Source organism: Sorex araneus, chromosome 3 (assembly GCF_027595985.1).
Source record: "Sorex araneus isolate mSorAra2 chromosome 3, mSorAra2.pri, whole genome shotgun sequence".
In the NCBI taxonomy this organism is placed as follows: domain Eukaryota; kingdom Metazoa; phylum Chordata; class Mammalia; order Eulipotyphla; family Soricidae; genus Sorex; species Sorex araneus.
The window spans coordinates 21,781,780-21,799,688 of NC_073304.1; the positions used below are offsets into that span (position 1 = coordinate 21,781,780).

Here is a 17,909-nt window from a genome sequence, read left to right on the forward strand (position 1 = left end):
AATAATTGTGACTTTAAATAAATATAAAAAATATAATGGGAGATATATTAAATGCTGAATTTATACTCATAACTTACTTTAAATGTTGTTAATAAGGATATTTCACATTTAACTTATGAGTAATTTTAAAAATTAAATCCTCATTTTATATTTTTCTAGCAATTCTGATTTTGTGGAAATGTTGATTAAGGTTTGAATTAGGGTAAAAGCAAAAATTTTAATACAGATATTAAAATAATTGAATGGTGCTAATAAAAGCTTGATTAATGACAAGGATAACATATATGATAGGAACTCAAAGAATGTGTTATGACAATGACTCCTATATGGTGATTTTGTGAAACAGATGGTGAGTGAAAGACGAGCCTCCAAGGGGAAAGATATGAAAACATACTAAAAAAGGCAACTTCCTTTAAATTTTGTCCTTTCTTGCATAAACATTATGCCCCCTGTCCATGAACATATATAGCATATACTTTTATAAATATGTTTATCTGTTTGTTACCCAACACCATAGCTTTGTGAACATATTAATATTAAGGCTACTATTTGGCAGTGCTGGGACCCATTGTTGTTAGCAAAAGGATTATCTCGATGTTTATTGGCATCCACAAGCTACCAGTGCTTGTTTTGCTCCCTTGGTACTAACAGGGAATTCATTTTATGTAGGTTGCAAAGGAAGGAGTTTATATTGGAATTAAATCCGGGATTCATCAAGATGGAGGATCAAATGATGGGGATTGATTGATGGGTTGTTGGTGAAACGGAAAGAACAGTTAAATGTAAGGGGAAAAATAAACATTTGGGACATAAGTAGACCTTTATGGCAGAATTAGAGAAGGTGCCACTGATTTTTGTCTCTATGGGAAATTCAAGACTCTGTCCTAATACCTGGTGGCAGGTTTGTGGGACCAAAATCTACTGAGTTAGGGATATAGCTGGTTTTTATAATGGATGGTTTTACAAGGTGAGACACATGCAGACAGATCAGAGGACATTTATATATGAAGAAATAACAAAGTAAGAAAAGGATACAAATTTGGGTTTCATATGACATCTAAGAATAAGTGGTTTTGGGGGTGCATATGACACTTTCCTGAAGGATTTCCTGGAATAACTGGCTAACATTTCAAGACTGATACTTTCTCATATCACTTCAATATTGGTAAATATTATGAGCTTGACAGCAGTCAGGGGTTGAGAAAGCTTAGAGTACTTGGGTTATTTATTGATATTTTTAAACACTTTCCTGAATTATTTTAGAAACAAGGTAATTACAAATAAAATATATATGACTTGTATTTTTAGAATCCACTACAACAAAGAAAAAGTAAGCTTATCTTATTTTCATGGGCAAGTTATTATTCATGCTTCTGCGAGGCACATGCACATAATACATTTCCAATTTATTGTCACAAATCTGATTTTCATATCACAGCCACCCACTTGCATTGCCTTACTTTTTATTACATCCTAATACAATAGTGCAGTTGTTATTTTACAGTGAGGTTTAAGTCAGCTCAATTTTAGCAACAGAGACTCATTAAGAGTGAGCAATTTGGTGCTTAATGAGTTGTTAACCCTGAGTAAATATATTAAAATAATAGAGTGATAAATTTAAATTGAATTGCATGAGGCTTGTTTTTGTGTTCAATAATGTCTTCTGCAGCTAGAGAAAGTACCACTTAAAAAGCAATTTTGATAAAATATATTCTAGATCACTTAGATTTCTCACTTATTATCTTTCTCTCTTCCTTATTTTGTTTTTTTTGCCCTAGTTACTCTTTTGCCCATTCTCTCTAAAACACTCATTATTCTAGATATTTCTTTTGTTTTCTCTTTGGGATCCACTTCTAGATATTTCTTTTGTTTTTTGTTTGGGGTCCACACCTGGCAATGTTCAGGGGTTTCTCCTGGCTCTACACTCAGGAATCTCTCCTGGCAGGCTTGGGGGACCATATGGAAAGTTAGAGATTGAACTCAGTAGACTGCATGTAAAACAAGCAACCTACCACTGTACAATGACTCCAGCCCCCAGATGTTCTAATTTTACTTTAGAAGTAATAATATGATGGGATATATAGTATAAAACTGAAACATAACATTGAGTAAGTTTTGGGGGAAAATTAAACTACTTGAGAACAAGTAAAATCACAAGCATATTTATGACCAATGTATAGATAAAGAACCTTCCAACTCATTTGATGTGCTCTTAAAACCATGCTTCCTTTTTAAAAACATAGATGAAGATTTTATTTTTTAAACTGGAAAAGGTCAGGAAGCCTCACACCGAGAAAGAGGGTTCTCTGAGCAGGATTCCCAATATGATGCTAACCAACATTTTAGCTCTCTGTGTTCTGAATTAAGACTGTCAATGTTATCAGCATACAGAAAATTCCATTACTTTAAGTCCCAAAGAACTTAGGGAATAACTGAAGAGCAAGACAAAGACAAAATTTGATCTCTCTCATGGCTCAACAACAAAACTTTTCAGTTTATTTTAAATAGGTTCACCTCCACCAGTAAAAAACCAATAGGCAATATCCAGGCTTGAAATTCACAGGTAAAGTTTGAGATGAAAATGACACCAAATACTATCCTCTTTGGGAGGCAAATTTGACTTGATACCAATAAAACAAGATAAATATGCAATTCTAAAATACCCAGAATGTAGTGACTTACATAAGAATATTTTAATTTAGATGTTAAAATGTGTAGCCAGATAGACCACAACTTCAAGAACAAGCTATCTGTGAATGAGAGCTATATCTCTAATTGAACAAGAAAAATGGATATACTTATCAGAATTGCCATCTCAATAGGTTACATTTTCTTGAGATGTATCTAAAATGATCTATAATCATAGTTAAGCATGACTAACTCACCTAGCTAGATATATCACATAAGTGTTGTATTACCCAAAAGACAAACTAAGAAGGCTTGAGAAGTCAAACTAAAAGGCTTGAGATGTCAAATACAAATATATTTTGGTATTAAAACTTAGACCATCTTTTTATATGTAACTTATCAACAAATAAAAATAGGTTAATATTGCAAATTAAAGGCCTTGTCCCATTCAAATAACAATTCTTAGTATTATTCATAACCACTGAATTCAGTTCACTCAAGGAATGCAGTATTTGAAAAGACCATATGTATGTGTACCCTAAAATAGTTTTTGCCCATATATAGGTGATGTATCTTACTCTAGAAAATAGATATACACAAGCACTATGCTTACCTTGACTCTTATTTACGTGTTCAGATTCCTTTCTCCCCTTCTCTCTTTAACTCTTATGAAATCTATAAATGTATAGTTTAATGCGCAATCAAATGTGCAATAACTATATACTGTTATTAAATAAAATTGCTGCTTAACCTTAACATACTGCTAGTATGATTTTTAAACCACAAAATAAAGATAGAGGTGTTGACAGTACTTGAAAGAAATGTCCAGTGAAAATGCATTATGTTGGTGAGCCAAGGTCTCAAAATGAAAAAGATCCTGCAATGAAAGATGAAATAAAAGCTTTCTGAGAACAAAAAATACTTATTAATGAAAAAAATCATAGAGACTACTTGGTCCTGTTTTAATTTTTTTAAAGATTTATAACTGAGTTTTGTATAACACCTTTCATTCAAAAGAAATGACAGCATTCTTCGTGCAGTTAAACCGATTTTAACATAAAATGATCTGTGAAAAATTCAATTGACACAAAACTATATTCTGTCATGAAAGGACAGCAAAGGATTTAAAAATAACTCCAAATAAAAGTCTGACATAATCATTCTTAGAAGAAAATTCAGAAAACACACAGCCATTTTGACAAGACTAGAAACTATGTAGAAATTATTGTGATTAAAGGTATTGACTGGAGCTATTAGTATTTAGTTACTAATAGTTTACCTTGGCTCTAGTAATAAAGATAGAGTAATAGTCTAAAGAAATGTGGAACTACTACTGTTAAACTAATAATTTGTTTATTAATCAGTGACAAATTAAATTATTGGAATACACATGAATAACTGTTGGTATAAAGATAAATAGAGATGAAAAAGTTACCATAAAAATCTTGGATGGAAATTATTTTGACATGGGAACTGGGGAAATAGTACAACATGTAGGGTGCTTATTTTGAACAAGATAGAAATGGGTTCAGTCCCTAGAACCCATATGATTCCCCAAACCTTACTTTGTATTCCTGAACACAAAGTCAGGAATATGCCCTGAGAACAGAGTATGTGACCCCAGAAAACAAAATAAGAAAAAATGTTTCAACAATACCTTCTCCCAAAGAACACAAAATACTATTATGCTGGATGTGATCTTGGTAACAAGTAGGGACTATGAGGGGCAGGAGATTAGTCCCAGGGATTTACACACACACACACACATACACACACACACACACACACACACACACACATGCACATACATAGGACTATGTCTTGCTCTATCATGTAAGTCACATCTGCAGTCCCAGACCTGATCTCAATATTCATAGAGTTTTAAATACCATAAAAGTAGAATTTGTTGGTGTTTTTTCACTCCACAATTCAGGAATATTTGACAAGCAATTTTTCATCTGAAGATAGACTAAGAATTCATGAGGAAGAGTATATAAGAGAAAGGACAGCTAATATTACGGCTGTAGTTTAATGGTAAAAAGTGAGAATTCAATATTGGTAAATAATTAGTCTTAAATGCCCTTCTATACGCCCTGTCTCTCTACAATGGTGCACACTACCACGTAGATAATCTTGGGAGAAGGTGTGTAATTGTTTTCATTACTTTTTAATAAGTTAAATGGTTTCTAATCCAGACTATCTCACACCAACTAGTGAAATCTTGCAAAAATTATTTAGCTTTGTGAAGAATAACCAAATGTATTCTTTTACTTTATAAAGAAGGAAAAAGGGATTATAGACAAATCTTTTAGCATAAATTGTCTTCATAAGTAAATAATAATTTGTATTCATAAAGGATTACAAAATTAATAGGTTGCCATATCCCAAATTAAAGCATGGTTTCTGTATCAAGGACACATTCCCTATAAATTATGCTAACAGGTATTTGAATAAATTCAAGTGTGTTTTTATTTATCTCTATTTATGTATGTACATTATTCCATTTAGCTAATATCTCAGAGAGTGAGGTTGACAGGATTATCTGACTACATATGTACAGGGCTTAAAGTTATGGGTTCTTGCTCAATGGACACGTGCTTTAAATTTCTGAGTGGTTTTCCAGGCCCCCAGAGACAAAATACTTTTCAAGTTTACCAGTGAATTATTAAATACCATTGACAGTTAAGTCAAATGAGATTTCAAAGACTGCAGATTAGCCAATAGAATTATGGACTCTATCTTTTTTTACATGAAATAACTTTTTTTAAAAAAAATTTTGGTCCACATCCTCAGTGTTCAGAATTTACTCCTGGCTCTGAAATAATAGGCCACATAATAATTGTATGAAAATTTTATTTACTGATATCTACTTCTTGGTTATTTTCCCTTTATATTACATTTACTCAACTAAATAAGATAAAATACAACATGTCCTAGGTGGCAATGTATTGTAATTTAGAATCTTAATTATGATTGACGCTGTTACTAAGAACGCCACTTATTTGGCACACATATCTCTCAGGGCCTGGGGAGAAGAAAAATAAAGAGTCAATTTCTTAGTTTCTATGATTAGATAAGCAGAGATGCAGGGACTTGTGCTTATTTGGAAGCACACCATATGCTAAATAACAAGTTTGGCCTTCCAGTACTATAAATCAATGCACTTGCATGGCTAAGAGACAGAAATGAGTGGATTGTATATTAATAAGTTAGTGTGATGTCCAGTGGAGCTTATTTTTAATAGAATACTTATGGAAAGGAATAAGAATCTTTCAAAAACTGAAAGGGGTGTTTACTTCATCCAATCACAAACTTCAGTTGATGATGATAATCTATGCGAGTATTTTCAGGTGGTTAGTTGAGTCCCTCTGTGCTGAAAGTGTACTGCAGTCACTAAGTAATCTGGAGAGCATGTGGGGGAGGGAGTAAATAATATTTTTATTAAATCTGTATAAAACACTTCCCTCCTTGCCTTATGGTATTTTTGCTTAAGTCCCTCAAAGGTTTTTTTGTTTTTGTTTTTTTTGCTTTTTGGGTCATACCCAGCAATGCATAGGGATTACTCCTGGATCATGCACTCAGGAATTACTCCTGGTGGTGCTCAGGGAGTAATGGGATTACATATGGGATGCTGGGAATTGAACCCGGGTCAGCCACATGCAAAGCAAATGCCCTACTCGCTGTGCTATTGTTCCAGCCCCCCTCAAAGTTTTGAGTCAAAATGCTGCCATAAATTCCAGCTTGGAAGGTTAAATTTTCCATCCTTCATATCCCTTAATTTCTATATTAATTGCCACCTCATTCCTTTGTAGTTAATTTTCTCTGGTTCTCAAATTGGCATAGAATGGCCACATCCTAATAGACTCAAGCAATAACACCCTAAGGAGAGTTTTTTTGTTTGTTTATTTGTTTTTTTGTTTATTTATTTGTTTATTTTTTTGTTTATGGCACATTTTTGTTTATTTCCTTTATTAGATTTACAACATTCCATCAGACTTTTAAATTGTGCAATGTTCTCTCTCTTCAAATGAATTTTCCAGTCACCCTGACCATGAACTTTATTTATCACATATTTTCTGTCATTCCTAATATGGATGATACCACCACTCCAGCCCCAAAAGGGCATGGGAGAGACAATAGTATCTTTGGATACAAGTGGGAAATATTTTCTTTATGTTTACTTAAAGAAAGTGAATTTTCAGGAAGTTATGAGGAACTCTTTTTCTGAAATTGTGTGGTAGATCCTAACGTCTGGAACCTGTGTACTAGCAGATGGGAGTGTAGGAAAGCAATTTAAACCTAGAAAATGGCCTGAATAAGGTCTCGGCAGAATGTACTGTTTATCACCCTGAACACAGTAACAAAAATAATAATTAAAATGTCTAGAAAAAATAACCTAGTAATAGCCAGAAAACCTACTATTACAAAATCTATTTTTCCAAGTAATGGATTGCAAGTCTCTGTTGACTTCATAGACTTGAAGCAGACAGATATTACTTCTAGTGCACCATACTCCAAAGATGAAATCAGCTTAATCCTTTCATCTAACAGTCATTTTCATTGAAAGAAGGGTTGCCTCTCACCAAGCATGAACAGACTTTAATGATTTCAGAACTGTCTACAGTGACCATACAGTTATTTCCTGGAATGGCTTGAGTGCGGCTTTAAGTACACAGGAAAGGAAGGAGGGGATGGGGGAGTGCATCGAGATCACAGAGAACTATTTCAGCACACAACACTGGTTAAGAGATGCCTTCTTACGTCAGTCAGTACTGACCCAGGAAAAAAGGGGGAAAAAGTGGCCGGAGCGATAGCAAAGCGGGTAGGGCATTTGCCTTGCACGCAGCCGACCCCGGTTCGATCCCCGGCATCCGATATGGTCCCCCAAGCACTGCCAGGAGCGGTTCCTGAGTGCAAAGCCAGGAGTAACCTCTGAGCATCGCTGGGTGTGACCCAAAAAGCAAAAAAAAAGGGGGGGGAACATAGATAAAATGTATATTTATTGAGGGACTGCGGGGCTCTCCGTTCGGCGGCATGAGTGCAGAGCTCGGGAGTGCGTCAGTGGGCATCATGGCAGGGCAAGCATTTAGAAAATTTCTTCTGCTCTTTGACCGGGTATTAGTTGAGAGGAGTGCAGCTGAAACTGTAACCAAAGGAGGCATTATGCTTCCTGAGAAATCTCAAGGAAAGGTGTTGCAAGGCACGGTGGTTGCTCTTGGGTCGGGCTCAAAAGGGAACGGTGGAGAAATTCAACCAGTTAGTGTAAAAGTTGGAGATAAAGTACTTCTACCAGAATACGGAGGCACCAAAGTGGTTCTAGATGACAAGGATTATTTCTTGTTTAGAGACGGTGACATTCTTGGAAAGTATGTAGATTGAAATACCACTGTTGAAATGGCATCCCATGAAGCTGCCCATTCCACTGAAGTTCTGAAATCTTTCATCATGTAAATAATTTCCATGTCTCTTTTTATAATAAACTAGTGACATCCAAACTAATGACAACAGTCTCTAACTTTTAGTTTCACTGTACTGATATAAATGCTTCTAAATAAAAATATATATGAATGAAAAAAATGTATATTTATTGAGACTGAAGAAATCTATACTCAGAATTTCTCAAAACAAATGCCAAAATTAAAACTTAGAGAAAAGCGTAAAAGTTGTGAAAAATTACTACTGGCTGCCAGCCCCACCCTCCACCCCCAAAAGATAAAATGCCATTTCTCCACTTGATAATGTTGAGATATTGAGATAATTACTAGCTAGCACATCTATATTCAATAATTATTCTATGGACTGTATTTAGATTCAACCAATCCTTAGCATTGTGAGATGCTGGTATTATTATTTTCTTATTTTTAGAGAAGAGTTCTGGAGTTTAAGTAAGCCCCTATCTGAGACTTTCAATATTTACCTACCTAATTCTCCTTGTAATCATTTGGGGATTGAGAGGAAAATTAGCAAGTTGAGGTTAGTTGTGTGAAATTATTTGTTGAATTTGACTATACGCTTTTGAGTTTTATTTGATTTGTATGTAGGAACAGAGATGAGGCAACAATACCTATGAATACTGTAGATTTGGTTTTCAAATACCAATAGTGAGTGAAAGATATATACTTAAGTCTATATTACTTTGATTTTTATTGTTGGTTTTTGAGAAAGACAAATGCTACCCTGGCAGTTGTTCTGGAACTGTGACAGTGAAGTTCTGCTGAATTATTAAGCTTATCAACATTAATAATAGTGATATTCACTTTTTTCACTCTTTTTTCACATCTCCAGTTAATAAGTATAATTAATTTAAAATTATTGCTAGTCATTATGATAGGAAAATTATAGAAATAAGCATGAGCTACGAAATTTGAAGTCCAGCATTTTCAAGCCTAAATCTAATAGTTACCAGCCTAGTGATTTTCAGCAAATTACTTTATACCTTTTGAAATTGTATTAACCTATAAGTTATTAATAATAAGTTCTCAAAGGGCAGGTTAGAGATCAAATGAAACTATTTTAGAAAAATCTATTGGCTACAAAATATGATATAGGTTTAACTTAGTTATAGTCCTATGACATGACAATCCTAAAGGACCTTAAAGTTAGCTGTCAAGGAAGACACAAGCATAAATAAAATAACCAGACAGATATCAATGAAAAGCATTAATATTCAAGAAATATGGAGTAAGGGTAAGAAAAGTAACTTCTACCTGGCAGGAGGTGGGGGGCATGATTTGCCTTTGAGATACAATTTAAAAAAGTGGGCGTAAATTTGGGGAAGGGAGAAAGAAGGGAGAAAGGAAAGGAAAGATAAGGACCAAAACAATAAAAGACCACAGATAACTAAAATCTCTTGAGTTTCAACAACACCTACAAGTCATTTTGATTAGAATTCCTCTGATCCTAGGAGATCTGGATGGTTTAGTGTTTCTGTGTGAGTTGGAGGAGGGTCACAGATTATCTTAAAAAGCAGCTTTAAATAGGGAACCATGAAGTGTTAAATGCTTTCAGCAAGACTGGAAGAGTATGGCTGCAAACAAAGGGGAGGCTGGGAGGGAGTCCAGAGGGGTCTCAGCATCCAGAGGAGACTTATAAATAAGAGCCACGCTTTGGAGCTCAGTATCTAAAGTTGTCTCTGAATTGGGGGAGTCACGGATTGGCCAAGGCAAGTGTCTGGATCAAGGTCATGTTTACTGCCAGTAATAGTGCCCCTGAAACTGAGTTGATTCCTGTTCTTTCCGCTACACAGAAAGGGAACCAGGAGCTTACCAGTCCCTTGAACAAGTTTTTATTTATTTATTTATTTATTTATTGAATCACCATGCGGAAAGTTACAAAGCTTTCAGGCTTAAGTCTCATTTACACAATGCTCAAACACCCATCCCTTCACCAGTGCATATATTCCACCACCAAGAACCACAGTAAACACCCCCGCCCCCCACCCCCTAACCCCCCACCCCACCTGTGTAGCTGATAAATTTCACTTCACTTTCTCTTTACTTTGATTACATACAAACAAACAAACTCACTATTATTGTTTGGAGTTTCCCGACCCTGCCCAGAATCGGACCTGCTGGAAAGGAAGCATTTGATAATTTGTTTTTCATTGCTGAGAATGAAGAGATATGAGGTCGTGTGGTCACAATAGCGGCCGCGAGGTTCTATATTTCTGTATTTTAGTATTTTAGTGACTGAGTCCAGAGGGCCTTCTGCCAGAGGTTGCATCATTGCTAGCTCGTACCTCTCTGCTACTTTATATTCCACATATGAGTGCAATTTTTCTGTGTCTGTCTCTTTCTTTCTGACTCATTTCACTCAACATAATACTTTCCATTTTGATCCACTTACATGCAAATTTCATGACTTCATGCTTTCTAAAAGCCACATAGAATTCCATTGTGTAGCTGTACCAAAGTCTTTTTAGCCAGTCATCTGTTCTCGGGCATTCAGTTTTTTTTCCAGATTCTGGCTATTGTAAACTGTGCTGTGATGAACATGCAGGTGCAGATGTCATTTTGACTATACTTTTTTGATTCTCCGGGGTATATTCTCAGGAGTGGTATTGCTGGGTCAAATGGGAGCTCGATTTCTAATTTTTTGAGAAGCAACCATATTGTTTTCCAAAAGGGCTGAACCAGTCAGCATTCCCACCAGCAGTGTAGGAGGGTTCCTTCCTCCCCACATCCACGCCAACAGCACAAGTTGTTTTCACTGGCAGCAGAAGCTCCTGACTCCAGTGCTCTACTCTCTGGTTGATTATATTATGGCAGGATGAAGTTTTCACAGTTGTAAAAATACTATTTTTTCCAGAAAAAAAATGTCATAAAGAATTAAGCACATATTTGGTTATTCTTGTATCTTTCACACCACTCCAAACTTCTATTTCATTGTACTTTACATGCTGTCTATATTCTACAATATCTGAAAACAATTATTCTCTCTCTCTCTTTCTCTCTCTGTGCGTGTATGGTGTGTGTGTGTGTGTGTGTGTGTGTGGTTTATTCAGGAGATTTTAAGTAGGAGCAGAATAGCAAAAGTCAAAAGCATCTTTAGCTAACTAAACTTCAATGGAAATCTCAGTGATGTTCTTCCCATACTGAAGGCATAGATAAAATGGAAAAGCTATTTATAGTCACCGACTTATTTCTAATAATCTTCCATTTAATTTGGACTGTAAATAGTACCAGGGAATGCACTGTAGCAACGCATGAGCGACCCCAGTCGTCTTCCTGATATATCATACTGTTGGCAAGTAAAAGAGATCTGAGTGAGTCCACAGCACATTAAAATGCAGCTATGGTTTAAAAGCCATAATCTTTTGTGCTACAGAGAGGAATCAACCTAGGCTTTAAAGAGATATAAAGTGTAATTCTGTTCTCTCCCCACAATTCAAAACATTGTCAGTGATAATGCACCCACCCACAAAAAAGTATCTTCTGTTGATCAGTGTTCTAGACATTTGTTGCAGGCATTGAGTCTAATTTTATCTATAGAACTTTTGAATTAACACATTTTCTTATTTATTTAATAACCATTGTGTGCCACATGAAAAATAATTTGGAGAAGTCCCAATTATACAATCAGTCCCCAATGCCTGTGAACTTAACTAAATGCATTCACTTGGAAAGTTTGCAATTTTCCAGAATCATTAGCCTTAAGTAAAGGTATGATGTGGGTCTCCAAAGTCACGTGGCAGAAAGCATCTCTTTGCTTAAACAATATATTTGAAATAGAAAATAATAGCACAGTGATTATAAAGTCAAAGAAGAGAGAACTTGAGTAATTTAATTTTCATTCTCTGTGACCACTTGGAATTTTGGAACAGTTTTAATTTGTGTCCACTAGGGAACCAGAGAATCATGTGGTGTAATACCTTCATGATAAGTTTAAATTTTGGTTTATATGTTAAGTATGGGGTCTAATGAGTGTTGGCATCGGGTGTTTTAATACACAGAATCTCCTGCCCCCCCCCTAGGCTGTCTTCACTGGGTACACATCTGAGGGGGGTGGGTTGAGTTTCCATCACCACCCCAAGCAGAGCCCCAGTAGCCAAAAATCTCCAGAACCCAGCCACTCTCCACATGCTCCAACGAGCCTCACCTATGAAGGAACCAACAGAGGAACCCAGGTATGCAGGACCCGTGACTGAGATCTCCAAGCCCGCAGATCAGGACTGTGCCTCCTCCACCCATATCCCCCATTTTCCAGTAGCTTGGCAGTCACACCCACAAACTCCTCTGGTTCCATATAATCTCATCAATGGCCAAGATCCAGAGACTATAAAACAAAGCTCCGTGAAGAGAATGATGCAATTTTTATACTTAGAATGACCTATTTATTTTTATTTTTTATTTATTTTGTTCCCACACAGCAGAGCCTGGCAAGCTACCCATGATGTATTTGATATACCAAAAACAGAAACAATAATGTGCTCTTTGTGTTCCTGGAGCGAGCAGATGCCATTGGGCTACACTAGCATATGACAGGGACAAATGAAGACATTACTGGCACCCACTCGAACAAATCAATGAACTACAGGATGATAGTGATACAGTGATGTTAAATATGTCTATTGGATTTAACAATGAAATGTGTTATTTTACTTTATAATTTTGGAAGCTAATATATATACAATTTGTTATTAAATTATATTAAATGATTTCTCTGAAAATATTGTCATAAAGGGAGTTTCTCATTAAGGAGATAGTTTTCAGTAAATAATTGTCATATACTTGGATATGTTCAAATATGCATGTGTGCACATGTGCACTCATATACACAAACACACCACTAAAACTTACTTAAGAGGATCTTTTTCCTTATAACCAAAGCATGTTGACTAAAATATCTTAAATATTTCTTTTAACATCTCAAGCAATAGAAGCAGGATCAGATTTACTGTTTCTTCTAGAAATGATGGGTTTGATGAAACCTTTGTGCTAGCCTAAAATGTGAAGTATAATGAAAATATTTAATTTTACCCTATTTTACTTTGTCCAGAAGGAGGACTGGTCTTTTCCCTCAGCTTCTAGAAGGTAATCAGTAAGCCCTTGGAATGCTGTGGCTGATTGGACCTTTGTCTTTAGGGTAGAGCTGGCATGCCAGACAGTCTTAAGACTGTGACTTGTGGTAGAGTCAGAAAACACCACTAAGCAGTTTTAGAGAACTGTGGGTGGTAGAGTATGAGTTCCAGTAGCTAGGGAATATTATCCATGTAGCCAGTAAATCAATTTTTTCAATGATTAAGCCCAAAAGAAATAATGAAAGAAAAGAATGAGACAAAGAACAAAAGAATGTTATAAAGCCCCAAAGAAAGAAAATGAACTCTCAACACCACCACCAACAACTATAAAAGAATGCAAATAAAATCAACATGTGGGCAGTAAGACCTTGGGTGAGTTTCCCTGAGTGACCACCTGACGTGTGGTATTGTCACTCATTATTGTCTCACTGTAGGAAGGAAATTTACATCACCTATGATTTATGGGGAGAGATTGACATATAAGTATAACAGGTTTTAGCAAGCACTATTAAATTACTGAACCTGAGAGTGGTTTGGTGAAACATCCTAAAGGTATGATTGTGTCTTCTACACTACACTTTTTCAAGTTTTTCAAGTGTGGATTTTACCAAGATTTGGTACGAAAACAAAGTGCATATTGTGATTGTGCTTGGCTTTTTGAATTGAAAAGTTCCCAAGTATGAAAACATACTTCCAGGAAGAAGATAACCCTTATATAGGGAATCAAATTAATATGGGATAGCACACATTTTTAGTGTGCAAAGGGAAAAATCATAGCAGTCCTGCTCCCTTAGTATATGACATGCCTTTTTCTGCCACCAGGGATGTATTCAATGATTTCCTTTGTGATCAGCATCTCAGGATCACGATCACAAAATCCCGTTAATCACCGATTTCTCGGGCGAGCTCAGTAACCTCTCATTTCATCCTTTCCCTGAGATCTTAGAAGTCTATCTCAACTCTGCCCTCCGAATGATGTCTCACTGGGGGCTCTTTCAGGGTCAGGGGAATGAGATCCAGCCTGTTACTGGATTTAGCATATGAATACACCATGGGAAGCTTGCAAGGCTGTCCCATGTGGGCAGGAAACTCTCAGAAGCTTGCCAGGTTCTCTCAGAGGGAGAAAGAAGTAGGCTACAAGATATCGCTTCTGGGAGCTTGCTTTTAAGTCTCTGGGTGCTGACCATTGATGGAATTATACACACCTGGGTTCCTCTGCCAGTACCTTCATGTGTGAGGCCTGTCCGCACGTGTGGAGAGGGACCTCGAATATGGCTATAGCTAGGTTCAGTGGTCTTCGGCTGCTGGGAGCTCTGCTCGGGGTGGGGAGGGAAGCTGGAGCCCATCCCCTCCGAGGGGCCCCAGGGAAGACAGCCAGGCGTGTGGGCAAGAGACTCTCAAGTGATCAGCATCTATGAACATTTATTGTTTGCTAGGTTGCAACTGAAGGCAGATAAATAACATGATCATTGCACTTGAGGGATTTATTGTGTAGTGAGTCCTCTAAATATGCGCAGGAATTATTAAGGTATGTACAAAGTTTATGGCACTTACTGAGTTCAAAGAAAGTTACTGAAGTGTGAGTCACTGGCATCAGAGAGAAAAGGATGTTTTAATGATAAGAACAAAATGGGAGAAAGACGTAAGCAGTGTAGCAAAACTGAAAGTTGGTCAACTTTTGCAATAGGGAATATTTTAAAGAACTGAAATAAAAGACGGTATGGCAACCAAGTAATAAAACCCTTAGTCTTTATTAGTTATTTTGGTAAATGCTAGTAGCTCTTATTCGGAAATTGCTACATTGCTATGAAAGTAGAGCAAAAACATGTGGATTTATTGCAGCAGAAGATATTTAGATAAAATACATTAAATAACTTTTATATTAATAGATCTAAAAAACCTGTCATCTCAAAAAATGTAGGATGGGCCACACCCAGCGATGTTCAGAAATTACTCATAGCTCTGTACTCAGGAGCTACTACTATTGGTGCTGGAGATCTTTGGGGATGCCTAGGATCAAATCATAGTCCATTCCATATAAGAGAGGTACCCTATGTGCTGTGCTATCTCTCCAGGCCCTCAACTGAAAATTTTTGTTGTGAAATTTTACTGTAGAAGACAATATTCTTGCTGTGTTCATGCTCCTAATAATAATAAAGAATGTCATTATAATGAATAAAAAATAATTACATCTATATTACCTCTACAGTATATATTTCTTGGTCTATCCAACAACCATGTATTTTGGGGGCGGGAACCATTCATTTTGTTATTTTTCCCTCCAAGATCTAATTTTGAAGCAAAACTTTGTAAACTATAGAAAGGAAAATATACATGGAAGAAAACAGTGAATTCAATTCATACGGGAAAACACTTTATTTTTTAAAAAAGTATAAAATACATAAACTTTTGCATTTATGTAAATGTTTAGAATCAGATGAGAGATCACTTTGAGAGTTCTGTGCACAATGGAACTCTGGAAAGTGAAAAGAACAAAGACTGGGATAAAAGTAGGATCAAGAGAGTTTCCAGTATGACTCTGAACCTGATCCACGGAGTGCAACAAAATTAAGCTTGAGCCAAATGGAGGTGACAGGAAGGCCAGAAGGCTGTCATCTTTCTCAGACCAAACGAGAAAGGAATAATCTTCCTATTTGTCTCTCTCCCACACGAGAAACCTTCTTCCCAGCCAAAACATTCTGTGACACAACTCTTCAAATAAACCTCTCCCTATCTCAAAGATTTTTTCCCCCTGGTTCTGATAAAACTTCTTGATAGAATTTCATTTTTGATATCTGTACATTATCTATGTAGAAGAACCTCCCGCATTTAAAAGAAATGTGATGTTGTGGCTCTCATTTCATTGTTGTTTCACTGTCATCTGTGCGTCTGTATATGCTGAAGAACTAAGTAACTGAAAGGAGGAGCTTTTTCCTTTCCAGCAGAGTATCTGACCTTCCTTGCTCCCTGCTAAGTATATTTTTATACACAGTTGGCTGAGATTAGGGCAAGAGAGCATATGTGAATAACATCCTTGAAGCCTTTGGGAAAATGCATTTTTAATTAATTTCTGCTTCTCTCCTTACCTACATCAAATAAGTGGACAATGCCAGAGATAGAGGCGCCATCCCTGCAGCCCAAGAGAAAAGCAATAATACATTCCTTTGCTCTCCCCTTGAAATTAGGACAGATAAGAAAAATACTATTTTGGCAGTCCTTGCTTCTTCTGGTTTGGGGACTATTTTTTATCTTCTTTCTTCCCAGAATGAAAACAAACTCTAAGTTAAAGGGAAAAAAAGCATAACTTGGCCAACAGATCAATTTTATAGCAGAGTCTTACAGCAGACTATTGTGTCTGAATCATATCTTCCCAGCTGGATTATAAATGCATAATTGATTGAAAAGACTTACAAATGCATATGAAAAGCAGAAGCATCCTCCTCCCCTTATGCATAAAATAAGAGACATAAACCTCAGAAGTAAGTATTTGAAAATGATACAATAATTTCACTGAGGGATTGGATGGAAATTAGGAATAAAACGTCATTATTGACAATAAAGGGAAACTAAACTGACAGGAAACTACTTCTAGGGGGAAAACATTTAAGATTGAAACTCAGTTTGAGTTCCCCAAATAGGAAAGTGCTTTTATATTTTTAAGTTATTTTATCTTTGGTGATGGGGCTTAGGGGTGGGTTACATACAGGAGGGTGATTGCATTCAGCAATTTTTATTCTTTAAAAAGTCAGGCTATTTAATTTAATCTCTTGCCATTTGTCTTAATCTTTTCCAACACTGGCCTGTCGTTATCTCACCTTCTTGTTTTATTCTCCTTTTCTGTCATCTGTATTCAGCACTCCCCCCACCCCCAAACTCTCAAATCTCTAGTAGAATTGCTTATGCCTTAAGTTCTGTTCTCTTTACTAATCTTCAGTCTTTTACTTAGTTCTTGGATTCCAAGCCCCAAGAGGGTAGGCAGCAGACCTACCAAGTTTTCTGTTTCAGTAGCAAACTCAGCGCCATGCACAATTAGGTACTTAATTGCTTTGTGATGACTATGATTGATGATGTTTTCCACATAAACTAATTCCAGTGAGAAATACACTTACCTTATCAGATGGAATGCATACAAATAACCATAGCTCAGACATGACTGCCTCAAATAATTCTACAAAATAAGGACCTCAAATTTTTACTAGAAGGCATATTTCTCATACACACAAAATACAAATCAAAGAGGAATCATTTATAAACTTTTCTGGAAGTGACAGTGATTTTGGAAGAAATAATATGCACATATATAAGAAATCGGATGTGAACTCTTATCGGTAGTTAATACTTTTACTAACCTTTTTTCTCTTAGACATGCTGATTCATTAATTTGTTGATACCTTGTAGAAAACAACTTTTTACCTTGTAGTACTTATAAAATATGTCAACAAATTCTTTCCCACCTCTCTATTCTAAATTCAAAACATGTACACTCAAATTGTTCTATATTCAACATGTAAGAACTATTGCACTCTATTTTATGGTTCAACTGTAGTAACTCACTTTTATTTAACATATACAATGCAAGTTGATACTTTTGGTTGCTGGACCATTTTCTGTCTCTTTCCTTCTCTTACTTTCTCTCCACACTCTCTTCCCTCATTCTAGGAAAAACTAGTTTCCATATATGGAGGCCATTGAGTATAGAGCCCTTTCACTCACAGTCAAGCACCCAGATCTTGCCCACTATCTTAGAAGTATAACCTCCATT

At 36.1% G+C, this 17,909-nt stretch overlaps 2 protein-coding genes across 24 annotated transcripts in view; one reads left to right on the top strand and one right to left on the bottom strand.

Annotated features, from left to right (window-relative positions):
- NRXN3 (neurexin 3) overlaps positions 1-17,909 on the bottom strand; it is a 1,748,572-nt gene that overhangs the window by 266,278 nt on the left and 1,464,385 nt on the right. The gene's annotated exons all lie outside the window — the stretch shown is intronic.
- LOC101548319 (10 kDa heat shock protein, mitochondrial-like) lies at positions 7,642-8,093 on the top strand. The gene has a single exon (XM_055133162.1). It carries the CDS (start codon positions 7,663-7,665, stop codon positions 8,005-8,007), a length of 345 nt encoding a protein of 114 aa, XP_054989137.1. The 5' UTR covers positions 7,642-7,662; the 3' UTR covers positions 8,008-8,093.